Source organism: Rhinichthys klamathensis, unplaced genomic scaffold (assembly GCF_029890125.1).
Source record: "Rhinichthys klamathensis goyatoka isolate OS25496 unplaced genomic scaffold, OSU_Roscu_1.1 h1tg000068l_1, whole genome shotgun sequence".
Lineage (NCBI taxonomy): Eukaryota > Metazoa > Chordata > Actinopteri > Cypriniformes > Leuciscidae > Rhinichthys > Rhinichthys klamathensis.
The window spans coordinates 2,444,262-2,463,357 of NW_026606611.1; the positions used below are offsets into that span (position 1 = coordinate 2,444,262).

The 19,096-nt window shown below is 38.8% G+C and overlaps 1 protein-coding gene across 2 annotated transcripts in view; it reads left to right on the plus strand.

Annotated features, from left to right (window-relative positions):
• The window catches only part of gabrb2a (gamma-aminobutyric acid type A receptor subunit beta2a), a 45,836-nt gene extending 30,657 nt beyond the window's left edge, over window positions 1-15,179 (plus strand). Inside the window, exons 6-10 of one of the 2 annotated variants that reach the window (XM_056250280.1) lie at window positions 2,346-2,483; window positions 4,671-4,823; window positions 10,710-10,954; window positions 11,395-11,535; window positions 13,361-15,179. In XM_056250280.1, coding sequence (XP_056106255.1) covers window positions 2,346-2,483; window positions 4,671-4,823; window positions 10,710-10,954; window positions 11,395-11,535; window positions 13,361-13,705 — 1,022 coding nt within the window. In that variant the 3' untranslated portion in view covers window positions 13,706-15,179. The remainder of the gene's footprint in view (window positions 1-2,345; window positions 2,484-4,670; window positions 4,824-10,709; window positions 10,955-11,394; window positions 11,536-13,360) is intronic. The other variant, XM_056250281.1, reaches the window with a different exon arrangement.
• The last annotated feature ends 3,917 nt before the right edge of the window (window positions 15,180-19,096 follow it).

Sequence of the window (19,096 nt, forward strand, 5' to 3'; positions counted from 1 at the left end):
ACAGTCAAACCAAAATTTATTCAGACACCTTGCTATCCGAACTTGCATAAATTAACTTATACTGTCCTGCACCCTCTAGTAAAAAAATATCAAAAATTATATATGGTGTCTGAATCATTTTTGGTTTGACTGTATAATTTATTTATAATTCTTTAATATAGAATACTGCATCCTGTTTTTGGCTAATCTAATTCAACTTGCATAAACTTGGCATTCTCGATTCGATTCGGCATGGCGCACAACCCTGCTTGTCTTTCATTTTCTCTCCCACACTCTCGTTTCTCATCGATCTCTCTTTTCCAGCGTCTCAGCCCTTTCGCATGCACACACTTGCACGCACAATTGCGCGTTTTTCCTCATAAATTTCATCTGCATATCTGTGCTCGGTGTCAGAAAGCAGAGGGCTGGGATGTAACATCCTGGAAGAGAAATGTTTTGTGTCAGCCTGTGCTATTTCATGCAGGCTAATGAGACACAAAGCTTAAGCCTACTTTTCCCTGATAAACTTGATTCTTGATAAATTTTTAATGGCCGCGATTCAGAAACAGATTTTAAAGCATAGCAAAGTAGCAGCTCTCCGCTCGAGTCAGTCACCTCTGATGTGGATTCCAGCTCGCCTTGTTCTCGTCCCTTTTTCTTTCGAGGCCCTGAGGGAATAACGGAGCAGTAGCAGTAACCCCTCAGAGCAGAGCAAAGTGATGTGATCTATTGACGGTAATCAGCCAGTCAATTGACAGAATCAGACGCGGTGGCACAGAGATAATAGTTTTAATGGAAAGTGAAACACCAGTCCTTCCCAGTCCAGCAGCAGTTTCCTCTAGAGTCCTCGGCGCTCTCTCTCTCTCTCTCTCTCTCTCTCGCTCTCTCTCGCGCTTTCTCGCTTTCTCGCTTTTCGTCTGCTCTCAGTTTAAAAGGCTTTTCAGACTGCGGGGTGAACACGACTCAACCTTACGTGGTTATGGTCTCCAAATGCTCCCACGCTAAGACGACATCTTATGATTGTCACATGGCTGAAGCTCTTGTCGTATTTACATCTCATCCTCTCTGGCCCATTAAACCGGATGGAAAAAGCTGTATTTGTTATCTTCGTCGCTGAGTAGTTCATTAATGCTTTATAAGGCCTGCAGCTTTGTTGGCCTTTTTAAGTCTGTACCTGGTTGCTAAGTCATGCAGAGATAACTCCCTTGAATATGAAGAAATCTGAAGCTCATCTTTAATTATTCAATGCACTAAATAGGTCACTGGTTCTCATTATAAGTTGCACGCAGACAAACTGGTACAGACGGAGAAGGAACCTTAGCGAGGATGGAGAACAAGCAAACACACAAATTCCTTCACGGATGTGCATTCGTGTCTGTTTCATAACCAGCTGTCCCCTTACATAATTTAATGATTACTTGTTTTGAAATCTAAATGTCACCGTCAATATTTATACTGCACTTTCCATAAATATGGTGCACTTTGGTGTCCCGTTGAGTATTAAAAACACAGATACCATGTTTTTGGTTGCGAGGACTATTGGATCTCTTCAATGTGTTGCAAAATGTAGAATTTAAGAATTGGCTCGGTTTTATTTCATGAGTGTGAAATTGGCCACATGCATGGCCCAAAGCATTTTGAATTGAAATTTACGTTGAGTTTATTTAAGTTTTTTTTTTTTATATATATATTTTTTTGCTCATGACTAACTTCAACACAGTTAATACGATTAATCAAAAAACGTGTTTTCCCCTTTAAATTTTGGTTTGTCCCACCAGAGGTTAACCTACTTGGTTAAACTGTTAAAGAAACGTACAACATCGTCATTTTGACAATATATTTCATTTATTTTTAAATTAATTGTGGTAAAAATAACATTATGGATGTTTTCTGGTTAATTTATCAGTATTAAAGAAATAATCTTTTGTTCTCAACTAGTTGTTGAGTGACATCTTAATTTAGGCTATACATATACAACCCTGTTACCCTTATTTGCATAATTATTAAGTATGTTTTTAGACATGCCCTAAATATTTGTTGAAGAATGTAAATGAATAGAAAACAATTGTCTTATAATATATAATATTTACATTGACCTCCTGAGAATGATGATCAACATAGCAGAATATTCACCTCCTTTGACTGGGCTAAAATGTGATGATTAAAACAACAACAACAACAACAAAAAAAACCTTTTAGGCCCTGTTTTGTTCTGTATTCGTTTAAAGTCCCTTAAAGCTTGGTTTGCAGAAGGAAGTAATACAGTCTTTATCCAGAGCTCATTTCCTGCTGCTGTTCCTCATATGTGCTCATATGTATGGAGATGTAAGGTTTGTTTTAACACACATGTGTTTGGGATCCTCCAGATGGATACACTACAGATGATATCGAGTTTTACTGGCGAGGGGGAAACGGAGCCGTTACGGGGGTGGAGAGGATAGAACTGCCTCAGTTCTCCATCGTGGACTACAAACTCATCTCGAAGAACGTGGTTTTCTCTACAGGTTGAATTTATTCTCTTTTCTGTGTGTTGTACAGTTGGGAGCATGAGTCAGATCTGTTCAAAAGTAATGTTTGATCTACTGCAGGGGTGCGGCGGTATGACCAGAATGTTATATCACAGCATGAGCAGTTTCATGACGAGAACGGTACATATGACAGTTAATTTGACTGCAAATGATATATTTACAAATGAAAGGTATGAAAGGTATTTCATCTCATTTCATTTATCTTTCATTTGAACCTTGAAGGACACAAACCAAAAGATATGATTATTCAAGACTCGAGTTATAGACAAAAGTACAACTAATATTATAAAATTGATAGGTCTCACTTTGAATTCTTTCAATTGTTTATGAGCCACATTCAGAGCCTTCACGTACAGCAGCATCTGTGAGCACAATGAAGGCCAATATACTGTGATACCGCCCTGTCCTGGTATGATCCCTACACTTTAACCATGAAATTATTACAAACTGAAATGCTGTGGTGCAGATGGTATTGCATGCGTATATATAGTTACAGTGTCCTTTTGCTAAACCTTGAAGCGATGTACGCGATGAGTAAGCATGTGAGTAAGTGCACATAATTTGTGTTTTTCTCCAGTCTTATTATCATCACTGGTCTGCCTTTCAGGAACAGATAAAGTCATGCAGTCTGGCTGTCTGACTCTACCCACATTCTCAGACACTGCGCTTATTATTGTGACCTGTTCTGCCACCTGATATATATTTGTGGTGGCCTGTTTGTTTACTAGAGATGGACCAATGCATTGATTTATCAAATTAAAGCTATCAGCAGTCTGCAGAGACCAAGAAAATGGCTGATGTTGAAAAACAGTTTATTGATAATCTGTTTATTGACTTCACTGTTAAAAAGTTTAGGGTCAGAACAATTTTTTAAAATGTATTATTCAGCAAGGACGTATTAAATAGATCAAAAGTGACAGTAAAACATTTATTATGTTACAAAATATTTCTCTTTAAAAAAAAAAAAGCTTTCTATTCATCAAATAATCCTGAAAAAAATTATCCAGGTTTGCACAGTAAAAATAAGCAGCAGAAATAACAGTTTTTTTTAAAACATTGATAATAATAAGAAATGTTTCTTGAGCAGCAAATCATCATATATGAATGATTTCTGAAGAATCATGGGATGCTGAAAATTCAGCTTTGACATCACATGATTCATTTTCATTTTACAATATATTACAATAGAAAACAATTATTTTAAATTCTAATAATATTATAACAAAAAATTACACAATTGCTGTATTTTTGATCAAATCAAATGAATGCAGCCTTGGTGAAGATAAGAGATGTCTTTAAAATGAATAATAAATATAGATATTAGGGATGCGTACAATACAGTTAGCCCACGGTTCAATACATCACTCGGTTTTTTAACCACGGTTTTCGGTTCGGTTCGGTTCTGATGGCTTGACAAATAAGAGTGTTTTTTTGTTATTCTATGCTTAGCCAATAGGAACAGTAAGAGGTTAAGGAGAAAAAAATTAAAATGATTTATTGCAATACTCCTTTATTTTACTTAATTAAACTTAACAGTACTCCAGTACAGTGTCCTTCATTCAGAATGTAAAGTGCAATTTCACTTAGGTCAGCTATCTATTCCTGTATTTTGAGGTTTCCGTTTGAGTAGGCTACACGTGTAAAACAATGCTTGCACACAGACATTTTTTTGTTTACCGTTTTTTTTCTTCCTCGGTATTATACTCAACGGCAAAACAGAAATGTCCCGACACCACGGATTTAAAAGACGCCGGCGCTTCCTCGTCTTTACCGACGCTAGCCTCACTTCACCGACGCTCGCCATGTCAAAGTGTGGAATGATGGTTAAGCCGCGCGCGTGCCCCCTTAGCTTACTCGCGGCCGTCGCGTTGAGGAGTTTCCTCATCTCAGCTCGTAGACTTACAGGCACACACAAACAGTCAATTCGGAGAGGAATAAAACGCACATAAATTATTTAAACATAAAACCGAAAAACCGCAATTCACAAGCGCGTATTGAACCGTGGATGTCGTACCGAACGGTTCAATATTATATTGAGAATTGTGGCATCCCTAATAGATATTAAACTTTTGAATGGTATTGCAGTTTCCAAAATGAAGCATCTCTAGATTTGACTATAGAGCATGAATGAAACTGTCCTTCTCTCTGTTTTTTTTGGACCAGGTTCTTATCCACGCCTGTCTCTGAGTTTCAAACTCAAGAGGAACATTGGTTACTTCATCCTGCAGACCTACATGCCCTCAATCCTAATCACCATCCTGTCCTGGGTATCCTTCTGGATCAACTACGATGCTTCTGCTGCCCGTGTGGCTTTAGGTGGGACATCTGATCAAGTGATGTGTGTTGACTAACTGCATACCCTCTATATGCGAGTTGAGTTGCTGGAGATGATGTTTGCTGGGCTCTTGGTGACCACTCTGTACTATATCTTTATTCTCTGTGCTCAGGGATTGGCTATGGTGGTTCTTTGGTGGCACTTGTTTTACAGCCTCTCATTGCAGTTGAGTAATACATCAGTGACTGTGATTTTGCCAAGACATGTTTCTGTATCAACAGCCTTGTTGGTCCTGGAACAACATTCCTATTGAGTGCTGCAGTGATGATGGTTTTTTTTGTCACCCCGGTTCCCTCAACTAAAAACCAATAGGATTTTTTTTTTCGTTGGCTTTTGGATTATTGCAGAAAATAAGCTCTGTGACTAACAAAAGTCACACATTTTGTTAATCATGATAATCTTCAAAAAATTAGCATTTTGAATTTTGAAGCTAAACGTATATAAACGAACGACATCACAGTCTGATGACTTTCAGACAACTCTTTCAGTCTTTATTTAAAAACATTTTCCATGAAAGTTTAAGGTGTAAGCAGTTTGTCAGAGTGTGATTATAAACATAATGAGGCTGTAAAAGCGACTTTATTTCAGGCATTTAACTAACAACCCATTAAAAAACCCATTGACTTCGGGACGATGGAATCGGAAGTGCTAAAATGCTAACTCGTTTCTGGGATTTAGGAGTCATGCTTGCAGCACTCTATTAACAAATCGGATTTTAGGATCCATTTATAGTCCAAATGTGGGATATTCCTACTTGATGATATCTCAGATTTCCAGAGGTGTTCCATTTACTCCCCACTCGAAAGATGACGTACAGGGAAACAAGTAATCAGCAGAGAATAAGTGATGGTACACATTCATTTTGCAGGTGTGAGATTTTCTGCACAATTCTTTTTCTTTTTACACATCTGTCTTTTCAAGCACTTGCTAAATAGGTTATATCTTATAATGTTGGAGCTTTGACTCACTGATTCCTTGCATTTGCTCAAATGTCATTACTTTCTACATACTCCAGAGTGGCGTCATATTTGTGTGACGTCAAGCAAGTTTAATAGTTTGAAGTCCAATAGTCTTGCGTAGCCAGATTTTTAAAGTCCCCGTGAACCGGAAGTTGCAAACGACTTTTCTCCAGTGTTGTGACGTATTTCCTAGAGAAACGGAATACTAAATGAGGCAAAATAGTGGGCGTGGCTTTTTTCCCAACTAGCACCTGATTGGATCTAGAAAAGTAGGTGTTTTCATTCAGCCTGTCTACTGTCAGTTGGAGGGGCGTGATTACGGATGTTAAGCAGACACCCAAACCGTGAAACGGTTTTGATCATTTTAATAAAAGTTTCATGGCCCCCAGAATTTTTTTTGCATGAATAACTGAACATGTATATCAAAAGAAAGAACAGAGGCTCTGATAAAAAAAAAAAAAAAACTGTTTTATTCTAACTTCATGCATTCGTTTTTTACATGAATGTGGGTGTTTCAGCAAATTTGTTATCAAAAAGCTAATAAAAGTATGTTTTTTTTAAAGACAACAATGTGCATAAGCAATATTTTTATCGCTTGTTTCTGCACCTTTTTTGTCCATGTTTTGATCTGAAGATTTTCTTCTCTTACAGAAGATACGATCAGCGCCCCCTATCGTATAACCATATAACTTAAAATTTTGTTTTTTGTATGACGGAGAAGCATTGTCTTATAAATGATGGAAAATTCCATCAATGGCGGGGAAAGAGTTCCTACTTAGGAAGAGGTTGTCTGTAAAGCGACCAATAACTGTTAATTTGTTCAACATCATGTTTAGGTACGGTTAAAGGTCACTTCAATAACAATAGAGTGTAACCATACATCATTCATTAAAGATTGGCATCAAAATTACAGTCGCATAGAATAGTTGTGTGTCCTTTCTTCCCTATTGTGACTTCTATTCGAGTGAAATGGCTTCTCGAACAAGAAAAAATGTAGGGCGGGACTTGATTTTTCCCATGGGGAATTGATTGGATGGTTGTGGTTTGCTATTGGTTGATCTGAAGTGAGTGACAGGTTGTCCCGCCCTTGCGCCAGTAAACACATCATCAGAGAAGAGATATTGCTTCAAGAAGGAGGGAAAGTTATTTTGATTAAAGATTACGAGGCACATGAATTTAAAAAACATAATGTGCTCAGATAAATCATCCATAATAAATACTGCAATATTCCATACAAAAATAATTTTGATATCCTGGTGGCTTAAAAGGAAATAATGGTGCAACAATCTCATTAAAAAAAAAACCTCAATTCTCAAAAAAACCCATGAGAGATTAGTTGGAGATGTCTGTGAATTTTTTTTTTTAATCCACCTAAAACATATAAGCACTGATTATTTCAATGGCGTTCACTTCGTTAAAAGCCATCAGACGCTCCCGGTACACGTATGTTTGAAGCACATCTCTACACATTTTAGTGTACAAGCAATTTTGTTGATTAAGGGTGTGTTCACACTTGTAGTTCGGTTCACTTAATTTGTTTGGTCTGGACAAAAATAAAATAAACCCATTTAGTCTTGGTCCGCTTAGCGTTCACATTGGCATTTTAACACCAAACCTTAAGATACTGAACCTAAAGGCATAAGGATTCATTCACAACCTGATTGGTCGTTTTTATGACGTTGATTTCGCGACGGAACTTACCGAACATCCAAAACAATGCTGTGCGCTGGGCTAAATGCGCTCGTTGTATGTGCGTAGCCTACATATGATAGTGTTTTGACCAGCTGAGAACTTGTGAAGAGCTTATTCGATCTGCTGTGAGGCAACAGCAACATAACGACTATGATGAGAAAAAACAGACATGCTTGAGAATTCTGTCCTTTTTAAGGTCGCATCTTGTGACATCATGTCCAGTTTTTGGTTTGTTTACATGTCTTTGGTCTGTGTTGTGTTCATATATCATTCGAACCACACCAGAGTTCGCTTGGAAGTGGACAGAGACTCTTTTAAGGTTTGGTGCGCACCAGGGTTCAGATGGCAGCGTTCACACTTATTTAAATTGACAGAGCACTAATAGAGCAATCGCACCAGGGTTTAATTGAACCAAACACGTCAAGTGTGAACGCACACTAAAAATACACTGACTTTGTGAGCACTGATTTGTTTCCTGGCAAAACCATTACACGCCGCCACACACCATGCTCCCGGAAATCCGGTAGAAGTTTGCCAATCAGATTTAAACTTCTGACTTCGTGAAAGTGTTTCCAGTTAACTGTGCATCAGACGTTCCATGTAGGCAAGAATGTTGTTCCAGGATCGACAAAGATACTGATACAGAAACATGTCTTCACAAAATCAAGGTGACCTTAATACATCTGTTCCCAGGACGAGACTGCTCAGAGCTTGTTCTTTCATTGCTCAAGAGACCTAGACCTACCGGGTCCCTTTGTTTCATTTAAGTATCAACTCCGATGTTTCTCCCAATATTTGTTGAGAAGAATGTTTGAATGCATATTGATAGACACAGATCTTTGATAGACTTGCAAATCTGAGGACAGTTTGAGACAATATCTCTTCAGAAGCTCTAGAAGAGACAAATGAGATTACTAGGGTCTTTTTTTAAATTTTCATCTCCAAACTAGTGAGACACTGCGGTTGTGCTTTCCTCCGTGCAGTACCTGCCTGTGCTCCAAAAGAGGAAGCTCAAATTGCAAATGAAATTGTATGATGCTTGGACTCAAGTGGGTCTTAAATCTGCCTCACTCCAATGAAGATGCTGCGCTGCCAGTGCTCCCCTCCCTCCTGCTCCAAACTCTATTAGAAGCGCTCTGTAGCCTCTCCTGATCTGCGCTGATGTATTACTGCTGATTAAGCTGACAAACTTTCCTCCGGTCGGTCTTTACTGACGTGTTTTATGTCCAGGGCCATGTTCCTGCCATTATGACAAAATGGCTTCTTCTGATGTTGATACTGGGGGGGGGGGAGAGACGGGGAGAATAGATCACTGATGATAGGAAGGCCGGGCCTTTTGTGTTTGGGTGAACTTGTCAGAATTAATCTGTCTGCAGTGAGGGGCATGTGACAAGGAAACACATGTCTCAACCCTGCTGTATTGTTTAAACAGAAATACAGCATCTCTATTACAGACTTGTCAGCTCTTTCTCTATCTCCTTCCTTCTCTCTCTCTTTTCGAAACCGAATTGCTTGAGCTTTCTTCGGTGAACGTGCGCTAAAGCTTAATGTGTGAAACCAGCGATGATGCTGAACAAATTAAACATTTGGGAATATGGGGAAAATGCTGATGAATTGTTTTTGACTAATTTGGCACATGGTTAGAGGTGAGATTAGAGGTGGAAATCCATCATATAACTAGATTTTGACATTTTCTTAAGAAAGTGTCGTTGGTGCTTGCTTGTGCAAAAGTCACCACCATGATGGGGGTCAAGGTGTTTTTTAGCATTGCTGTGTTCTGGGTATTTGCTAGACTGTTTTAGCTTGTTGCTAGGGTGTTCTGAGTGGTTGCTAGGCAGCTGCTTACTTGCTCAAGTCAAAAGAGCCCAGTCTCAAATCTCTGGTCTATTCTGGTCTCTAGATGCCCTACCGTTATCTAAGGTTTGGGGACAGTAATATTTGTTTAAAATAAATTAATCCTTTTATTCAGCAAGGATGCATTAAATTAACAATAAAATATTTATAATCTTACAAAAAAAAAGCTGTTTATTTTAACTTTCTATTCTTCAAAGAATCTATCTGGTGAGTATCTTAAGTCAAAGGATTTGAGGAATCACTGATGTAGTGAAACATTGCTTGCCGAAATTTAAACAAGATCGAACAAACCCCTAAACCCAAGTATTAATCTTCGTCATGTAACTCGTCCCGCAATGTTCGTAGCACATGAGTGCTACCTGAAATTATCCTTTGTTGAAATCCATAACCCTGTGTAGGATATGAATAGTGCCACTGAACACATCTCTAGTGCCCTGCTTACACCTGGTATTAAGATGTGTTTTGTTCGATCGGATCACAAGTAGATGAGGTAGACACATTACATGTACACCTTGTGTTTTAATCCACATCTTTTGTCCACTTTCAACCACTTCTGTCCTGATTTCTTCGAGGAGAAGGTAAATGTATGGGCTTTTTCAGATCTTTCGATCTAATGGACGAAATGAGCTCATGCAATTTACATATGAACATGCCCGGAGACGACAGAAAAACACACGGAGAACATCAGCTTTCGTTTCTGCTCTGACAGCCACAAGACCAAGCCGAACGCTGTGAGTGTGTGTTAGAAATCAGGAATGGTGAAAGAACATTGTGCTTGGTAAGTTTTTCATCTTCAAACATCTGGGTCTTCAGTTTAAATCCTGCCTGGCTAGTGCGCTTCCTGTAATGTTCGCGCATTAGGTCAGTAGGAGGAAAGTAGACGGTCTTTTGTGGCTGTTCGAACACATTGGACCACATGAGCGTTTACACTACGAAAGCAATCCGGTCTAATGCGTTTTCAACTACCTCTGAAAGTGCTTGAAAGTGGACGAGCTCAAAACGTTTCAGACCCCGTTTACACCGTCTACTTGTGATCCGATCGTCCAAAACGCATCTTAATACCTGGTGTAAACAGGGCCTGAGTATATCGTAATGCTTCTCTCTGGGAGTGCTGTAGCTTGCAGCACATCATTTCAGTTTGCATTTGCATTAGCACATTGTGTTCAAGTTTATTGTTGTCAAAGTTTTCATAATGGTTTCAAGTTTGAAGATGACACATGAATAACCTCTGTAATTGCTTAGTTGGCAGCTCCTACTCAGTACTTGCTGGATAATTACGTCTCTTGTTATATAAAGCTGCAATTGACTTGAGCTTCACAGTGCTGTGCTTAATTATCCTTGAACACTTTCTTTGAACTCCAGGTATCACCACCGTGCTGACCATGACCACCATTAATACTCACTTGCGAGAGACCCTTCCCAAGATTCCCTATGTGAAAGCCATAGACATGTACCTGATGGGCTGCTTTGTCTTTGTGTTCCTGGCGCTGCTGGAGTACGCCTTCGTCAATTATATCTTCTTCGGGAGAGGCCCTCAGCGGCAGAAGAAGGCGGCGGAAAAAGCCGCCACGGCCAACAATGAGAAACTCAGAAACGACCCCAACAAGGTACTGCCGAGCTGACCGCACACACACACGCCGCGCATCATTAGGGTTTGTTGAAAAAAGGCCTCTGGTCAGTAGGTGGTCAGTTCTCTGAGGTAATATGTTGTGACTTCTATCAGTGTCCTTTCAGGGTCAGTGGTCTTTGGAGATTGCTAAAACACCGGATGTATAGCTGTATTTTTATCCACTGGCATAAGCTTGTTCACCAACCACAAGCTAATGGGCTTTTACCCTCAGAAACATGTGACGAAATATCCGGGAGATCTGCGCAGACTTTTGTTAGCTGTAAACAACAGACACGCTCGCTCATGCCGGGCCGGCCGCGTCTGAGCTCGTGGCTGGCGGAGCCTCTAGGGCTTTCCTTCTAATCTCATTGAAAGAGTTGTGTCTCTCTCTTGAGTGCGGCCGACCTCTATAACAGTGCTGATTTTGTATGCTTGCAGTGGTTGGTGGGAAGTGTAGTTCAGAGAGACGATGCTCTCTATGCCAGAATGAAACAGAGGGAAATTGACGGGTATGACTCGATGTGGGATCCGATCTTTGCGGAGGATGCAGCATTAGGACTAGGCGATCAAAGACTTAAGGTACTGAATATTTGACCTGAAGTCAAAAAAATGCAATGGCTCTGCCATCGATAACCAACCAGAAGTAAACATACCCAAGCTCTTTTTTGTTTGATTATTATTTCTTTGGATGACTTTCTGTTATTCCTTCCTTTTAGAGTAATGATGGTAGCCATCATCATTTCCACCATTACGTTGTCCTGCCCTTTTTTCAGTTACTGTTTGCACCCGAGCCTTTTCCCAAATGCCCATTCCTGTTTGATCGGCGAGCGTGGCGTTTTGAGCAGCGTACGCTTGTTAGCATAAAAGCCCATTCACACCAAGCATAATGATACATTTTAATAATAGTTTATATTCTCATTATATAAGAATAGGAAAGTCAACACCACAAATATAATGATAACAACACCCAGGAACTATATAATTGGAGTCACTTTCAGATTTGTTTTTTTTTCCAGGTGATGAACAATAAAAACATTGACATCCAACAGACTTTAAAGAGCTCAAGCATTTAAAGAGGCAGATGGCAAAACTGCATCGTCCCTTGATGTGGATGGTAATATAGTTATCGTTATATAATAGATGTCTTTATAGTTATCGTTCTTGGTGTGAACGGGTCTTAACTGTCTGGAAATTTAGAGTGCAGAGTTTGATTTTGGGGTCATTTTTAGCACAAAATAAGTTCTATAAAATTTTAAAATAGCCAAGATTATTATCTATATTTAAAACCTTAGTGACCAATTGTTAATAAACTGCAGAAATATGTATATGATATACTATAATTCAAAGCAAATGAGGTATAAAATGTTAAAATTAAGTGAAAACTTCTGTTACAGCATATTTAGAAAATTCTGAAAGTGTACTTTCAAGGTTATCAGTAGATTTTTTTTTTTAAAACCGCACAAAGGGGAACTAACACTTAATCTGTCGAATAGGCATTACTCAGTCTAAATGAAATCAAAATGATTTGAATATACTAACCAATCGCATTCTCACTAGCCAAAGGCAACATTTGTTACTTTGTACAGTAGCATTAGCAATTAGCAAACCGCATTAGCAATGTTTACGTCTCAAGGGCAGCTTTTGCCGGATAATTTTGATGATCAGTGAGCAGCTTAAGATATAATAATGCCTAAAATTACACTTTAAAATGAACACTTGTAACTGAACACTTGAACAATATAACTGTAAAAACAGTGTTTTAGTAGGGTTATTGTGGGAAGTGAAAGCAACCAAATGCTTTCCTTCCCGCCCCGGCCTTTCCTTTCCTCCATCTCTGCAACCTGATTCCTCACTGTTGATCTAGACTTTTGCCTTCATGTTTTTGCCTTTTTTATTTGCATTTATTTGGCTTACTTATATGCAGACAGAATTTTAACCATGTTATGGTTGAAATTCGGAAATAACTCTGGATATTATTGCCTGAAAAGCTTTATTCACAGCTTACTATGAGTGCAGTGTAACTATCGCTGATGATTCATTTACTCTATAGTATATTTACCAACTATGGTTGTACTGCATTCATCATAGTTTTAAAGGGACAGTCCACTTCTTTTCAACATCTAGTTCATGATATCCATCATTGTACATCATTCCAACTTATGGAAAAACAGCATTAGCCTGCGGTCTGTGATTTCAAAAAGAAGACGTTCAGGAAGTAAAGGTGGCTTCCAGTTACATCAAGAGAGTTTTGAAAATGTCTTACCCACAGATCTCAGAAAAATGCTGGTTTTGCACATATAGTGTTGACTTATAAAGGGCTGCTTAGCATGACTTCAATAACGTGCCATTTGAAGACAGTGATTTATATTTAGACCTGATTCCACAATGTTTCTTCTCTCTACAGATGACCGCTGATGATATCCGGCTGACCACGGTAGAGATGAAGAACGAAATGGGGCCGTCCGATCTGTCCAGGGGTCTTGGTGACCCGCGCAACACCATGCTAGCCTACGACAGCTCTACCCTGCAGTACCGCCGGGCGGCCATGGCTCGGCAAAACTACGGCCACAGCGCCCTGGAGCGCCACGCCACCCAGAAGAAAAGCAGGCTCAGGAGACGGGCTTCCCAGCTCAAGGTCAACATCCCAGACCTGTCCGATGTCAACTCCATCGACAAGTGGTCGAGAATGATCTTCCCCACCGTTTTTTCCTTCTTCAACGTAGTTTACTGGCTTTACTACGTCCATTAAAAGGATCCGGAGAGCGGAACGGACCAAAAAAGAAAACAAAGAAGAGTAAAAAAGAGAATAAAACAATACACCTTTTGCTGATTTATTTCAAATATATAGTGGAAAGACTAAGGAAAGACAGTCAAAGTAAAAAAAAAAAAAATCAGGATGGACTCTCTTTCGATTTTTTTGGACATAAACATTGAGGAAACACATCGGCGGCGTAACTGGAGAAAAAACATGCAGTACAGGGCTTGTTCCAGAGTTTCAATATACCACTTATATTTGTCATATGTAGATTACTCTGTGGATCAAATATTTATGCTTGTCTTTGCATATATTTTAGGGATTTGTTTTTTGGGTTAGTATATGTTTACTTCGTAGCCAACTGCATCCAAGAAAGCTTTACAAACGGAGTCGGTCTTGAAAGTCTATTTTCCTATAGTTAAGCTGTATATCAGATATCTTTTAAAAGCATGCTTTGGTTTGTTTTCTTTATCTCTTGCAGAGAGCTGGAGCACAATGCATTTTCATTTGACACTTTAAAGGTTCTTCTGTTCTTTCAAATGAGTTTGCAGGATGCAATGCAAAGACGCTGTCAGGAAGCCATACAGGGTATTTTCAAAACAGGTCCTTTTACTATTGTTTTTTTTTTTCTTCTTCCTCTTTTTTTGATGTTGGGCCAACAAGGAAACTCAGCCCTATTAAAACGAAGGTTTTATCTGATGCAGGGAAAATACGCACAGGCTGGGCCACGACGAAGGACATATGTGGAAAGGACGGACTGACATGGACCATTGGACTCACTGTCCACTCCAGCTGTGTCAACAGTACCTTGGCCGTGTAAATGCTAAACAGACCTCATCTCTACACTGTATAAACTTTGTGTGGTGAGCCGCTGTGGGGAGGGGACACGGCTGTTTAACATCTCTCAAGTGTTTTTCAATACATAGGTGTATTGGATGAGGCCAGTTAACCTCAACGAAGAAAGACGCAATATATCTGTAAACCATTAACACTATCGATAGATATAAGTTGAAAACTAGTAGCTGATATTACATCATGGTAAAAAAAAAAGAAGAAACTTTCTGATTCAGTAGTTATAATATCAGATGTTAATGTTATGGTTCATTATTTAAACGTATTTTTTGGTGTATTAGATTTCTTAATGTTGAAGACTTTGGTTGAAGAAAAAAATCTTGCTTCTTAAAAATTGGGCAAAGGATCTGAATCTTTTTCAAAGGCCTCAAAGTGTACCAGTTGAATTTAAGCAAGAAACCGATCATTGCTACTCTCAAATTTATGGTAACTATCACTTCAGTTGACTAACAATATGTGAAGGATCTGGATCATACAATCAAGGCATCTGTCAGGCAATTTTGTATAAAATCCTGTAAATTATAATGATATTTCATAATGACCTGTAAATATATATATTGTGTAATGATTGTCAACAATAATGAAAATGTATCTAAATTAAATTATTAAAGCTTAATGAAGCTTATATCTCTTAAACCATTATCTTACAGAATTTTCCTTATCGTTTAACGGCGGCTTCAGTCAGAAAGGCTTGAGTTGGAATTACTAGATTACCAGTGTTGGGGGTAACACGAGTTACGTAATCAGATTACTTTTTCAAGTAACAAGTAATGCATTACTTTTAAATTCACAGCAAAATATCTGAGTTACTTTGTTTTCCCATTAAATTGACTGACGGCTCTCCTGTCCCCATGTGGAGAGAAATCGTGAGTAAGTGCAGAGGCGTTGTGTGTGCTGTGTGAACATGATGGTTTTGCAGCTAAATGTGGACATGCATTTACTCATCTCACTTCCACAAAAACAGATTCAGTATTCCTCAATATGAGGGGAAAAAATGTGATTACACAAACCTGCAGTAATTAAATGTTAAATAACACAAATATACTTTATGTATTTAATCTCACTTTATTAACCAACGTCTTTGCTGCTGAACTTCGATGATCCAATTCAACCATACTAAAAGGCTAAAATGACTAGTTATACAACACATTTGTGTTTCTTCTCCTGCATCCTATTCTTCTGTGATCCAGAACTGCAGGAACTGACTTTTTGTATGAAAAGGCCTTTACATTTTCCAAAAATATAACTTTTTTGTTAATAAATAACATACAAGCAAGCGGAGCCCTGGTGAGAAAAAGTAACTCAAATATAACATATTACTTTCCATAAAAAGTAACTAACAAAATGTGTTACTTTTTTAGGGAGTAATGCAATATTGTAATGCATTACTTTTCAAAGTAACTATCCCCAAAACTGCTAGTTTACTAATATAGTGCACACTATATATTGTATACTGCCTACTATTTTTCTAAATTAAGTCAAACGGTTGAAAGTGTACATCTATAAACATTTCAACATTGTATGCTTCATTGTTGTCACTTGACCTCTTCACATTGCACATTGACTGGTGTCTAGATATCATTATTTAGCATTTTCAATTGAATTATGATTCATTAAATAAAACAATTTAGCATTTTTGTTTTTTTTACAGTTTTTTTTTTTTGGTCATATTCAAGTCTTTCCTTGAGGAGATGTTAAAATCACAGTTGTAATTATTTATGGTCGCACTAAATATGTAATTATTTCATTTGTCACACTAAAAAGGAAAGTCAAGTTGAGTACTTTGCATTATTCTGTTGTGTACTACGCGTTTTGGCGGATGTATGGGTATTCTATGCATACGGAACCAATTGCACACAGTGTGCCTTCTATGTACTCCAGAAATAGTATGAGTATTATGGTAGTGTACTATATCCACCAGCTCATTAGATTAAGCAGAAGAACAATATTGAATTTGTTCTCAGTCATGTTGTGCGTTTAATCCCATTGTAGGCCAGTTGGGATGTGTACATGATTGCGTTGCTCACAGTTCATTATCTCTGGTTTGTTTGAAATATGGATTCTGCTAACACAGCACAGGACTAATATCTTTATGGATCCCTGGAAAATGATGAGCACTTTAATAACTTTGGAAGATTTTCAATAGCCCTTCAATGTGCGTTGACGTATTACGCTTAAATTACCATAAATCCATGTGAGCTCCATACAAAGGAGAGGAGAAGATTAAGATGTGTTATTGTCGCCAGGTGATTGAGAGACTGGGGTGTGTGTGTGTGTGTGTGCTTCAGGAGCGAGTGGAGTGGGGTGTTGTGCTCGCGCTATGACTGACTGGGTGCCAGAATGCATAATGGACGAAAACACTCCTCTGATGGACAGAGAGGGGGGAAAACGCAGTTCTCATGGGCAATGGAGGCTGCCACAGGGGACATTAAGGCAGAAAGGCATGAACGTTTCAATACACTATGGACTCGGTGTAAAAGAATGGCCCTGTAGGCCAAAGGAGCAGCTAGATGAAAGCCAGGCGGAAATAGAGATCAGAAATAAAGATTTTTCACCTCAACAGAACCCTTACTGACTCACAAACATGCATGCATTTTTAAAATGCTGATTTCCAGGCCTGGAGAAACTAAAAAGTCAAGGGAATGTCTATAGTGGATATACATTTTGTAGTCGTGCTTATAGCTTTAAATAATTATTTTGTGAGTATAAAATTATTTTTAAAACAATTTTACAGTAATGGATATACAATACTAGCCTGGGAAAACCCAGGCAACTTCCGGCAAATTTAGATTTGCTCTGAAGGTTAGTCTGGCAAAGAGCTCATTCAAGCCCATTTCCAATCCGTTGAAATCGCGCCACCAATCATAAACGTTGGCGCGGGCTTTACACGATGACGACAGCGCTGGGAAGCAGATTTTGTAGCCTACATTACAAAGATGGATGATCTTTGTAACGATAGCTGATTCGAACATCACTCGTTCCAATCAGCTATCGCGTCTGTTTTAAGCGATTTGAACGTTTTCTTTTTCTTAAAAACCGAGCAAAGAACAACACTCGGGGGGGATGTTTCTCCACCGCTCTGCATACGTCATCTCCTTCATCGCTCTGATTGGTTTTAGGTCTATCCGCGACGTCCGGTGGTGACGCCCCTCTGGAAATGATTTGTCTATGAGCTTTGCCAGACCATAACTCAGTTACAACTGAGAATGGTCTGGTTTTAACCAGGCTAATACAATACCTTTTTGTGAAACGAATCACTGTTTATATGTTATATGTAACTGCTCAATGTTGTAAAGTGGAAAATTCAGTTCTGTCATGACAACTCTCAGAGTGTTTGGCATGGTAATGGATTATGGATACAACAATGTTGAAATGTTTGGTCTTTCCTGAATAGATCTGCTACGCTGCTGCTACTGTTATTGCTGATGCAGAGCAAGTACGGGACTTAATACTGCCAATAGATACACGACACATTGCTGTGTGAGCAAGTAAGACATGCTGCTGCTGTACAATATAGTGTATTAATTACCCATAGCAGATCTATACAGGTGGAGCTGGGGACGGTGGAGGGTTTCTGAAAGTGCTATGCAACAGCAAATGCAGACCAAGTATCTGAAGGTTGAGCAGCGAGCTCATTGGCTGCTGATACAGCAGGAACCAATCAGCTGTGCCCTATAGCGAATGATGCGATTACAAGCAGATTGAGTTAACGACCGATCAGCCTGCGCCATCTAGAGTTTCATGACAGAACTTTGTTTTTGTTTTGAGACTATGAATATGCTTAATTTAAAAAAATTTTTTAAAAAAGTGTAAATGTCCAGATTGTACAATGTTAACAACCCTTGCTATATATATATATATAATATATATATATATATAATTGTATTTATGTTATTTGTAAAGATGCAGATGAAAACATACCTTGCATCAGAGGTGAGAAAATACACGGAAATATTTTGGTGTAGGATTTACTTTGAAACTTCACTCCGAAATTTCTAGAATTTTTTTAAAAATATTACAAAGAAATGACATTTTGAAGTAGAAAGACTGAAAAAGTATTCCAATGATCTTTGTTTTGTTTACGGTGTATTTCCGTATTCAGTCATCCATGGTTTTACTCATGGTCTTAATAGCCCTGAAGCTAACTATGCTAAAGAACTCCACCTGCACAAAGCAGCCACACAGCCATACTCAATGTCAAGTGTAGTTGCCATGGAGATCTCTCTGCCAGGAAGTGAGAGAACAAGCTGGCTGTCTTAAAGACAGGGTTGCACGTTCACCCCTAGAGTTGGCAGTCAGTGTGACGGGAGCTGCGGTAATTAAATAGTAAAAGTCTGCACACGGGCCAGCGAGAGGAAGACTGTCACGTCTGAACCGCTGCCACAGCGGGACCATCATCACAGACTGTGCTCAGAGATGACTTTGTCTTCTCAAAACACAGCATTTTAGTCAAAGGCGCTGATGTGACTCCTGTGACTTTCTCTTTAATATCTCAATTGTGTCTCTTAGAAAGTAATGATTCTCCTGCTTCTC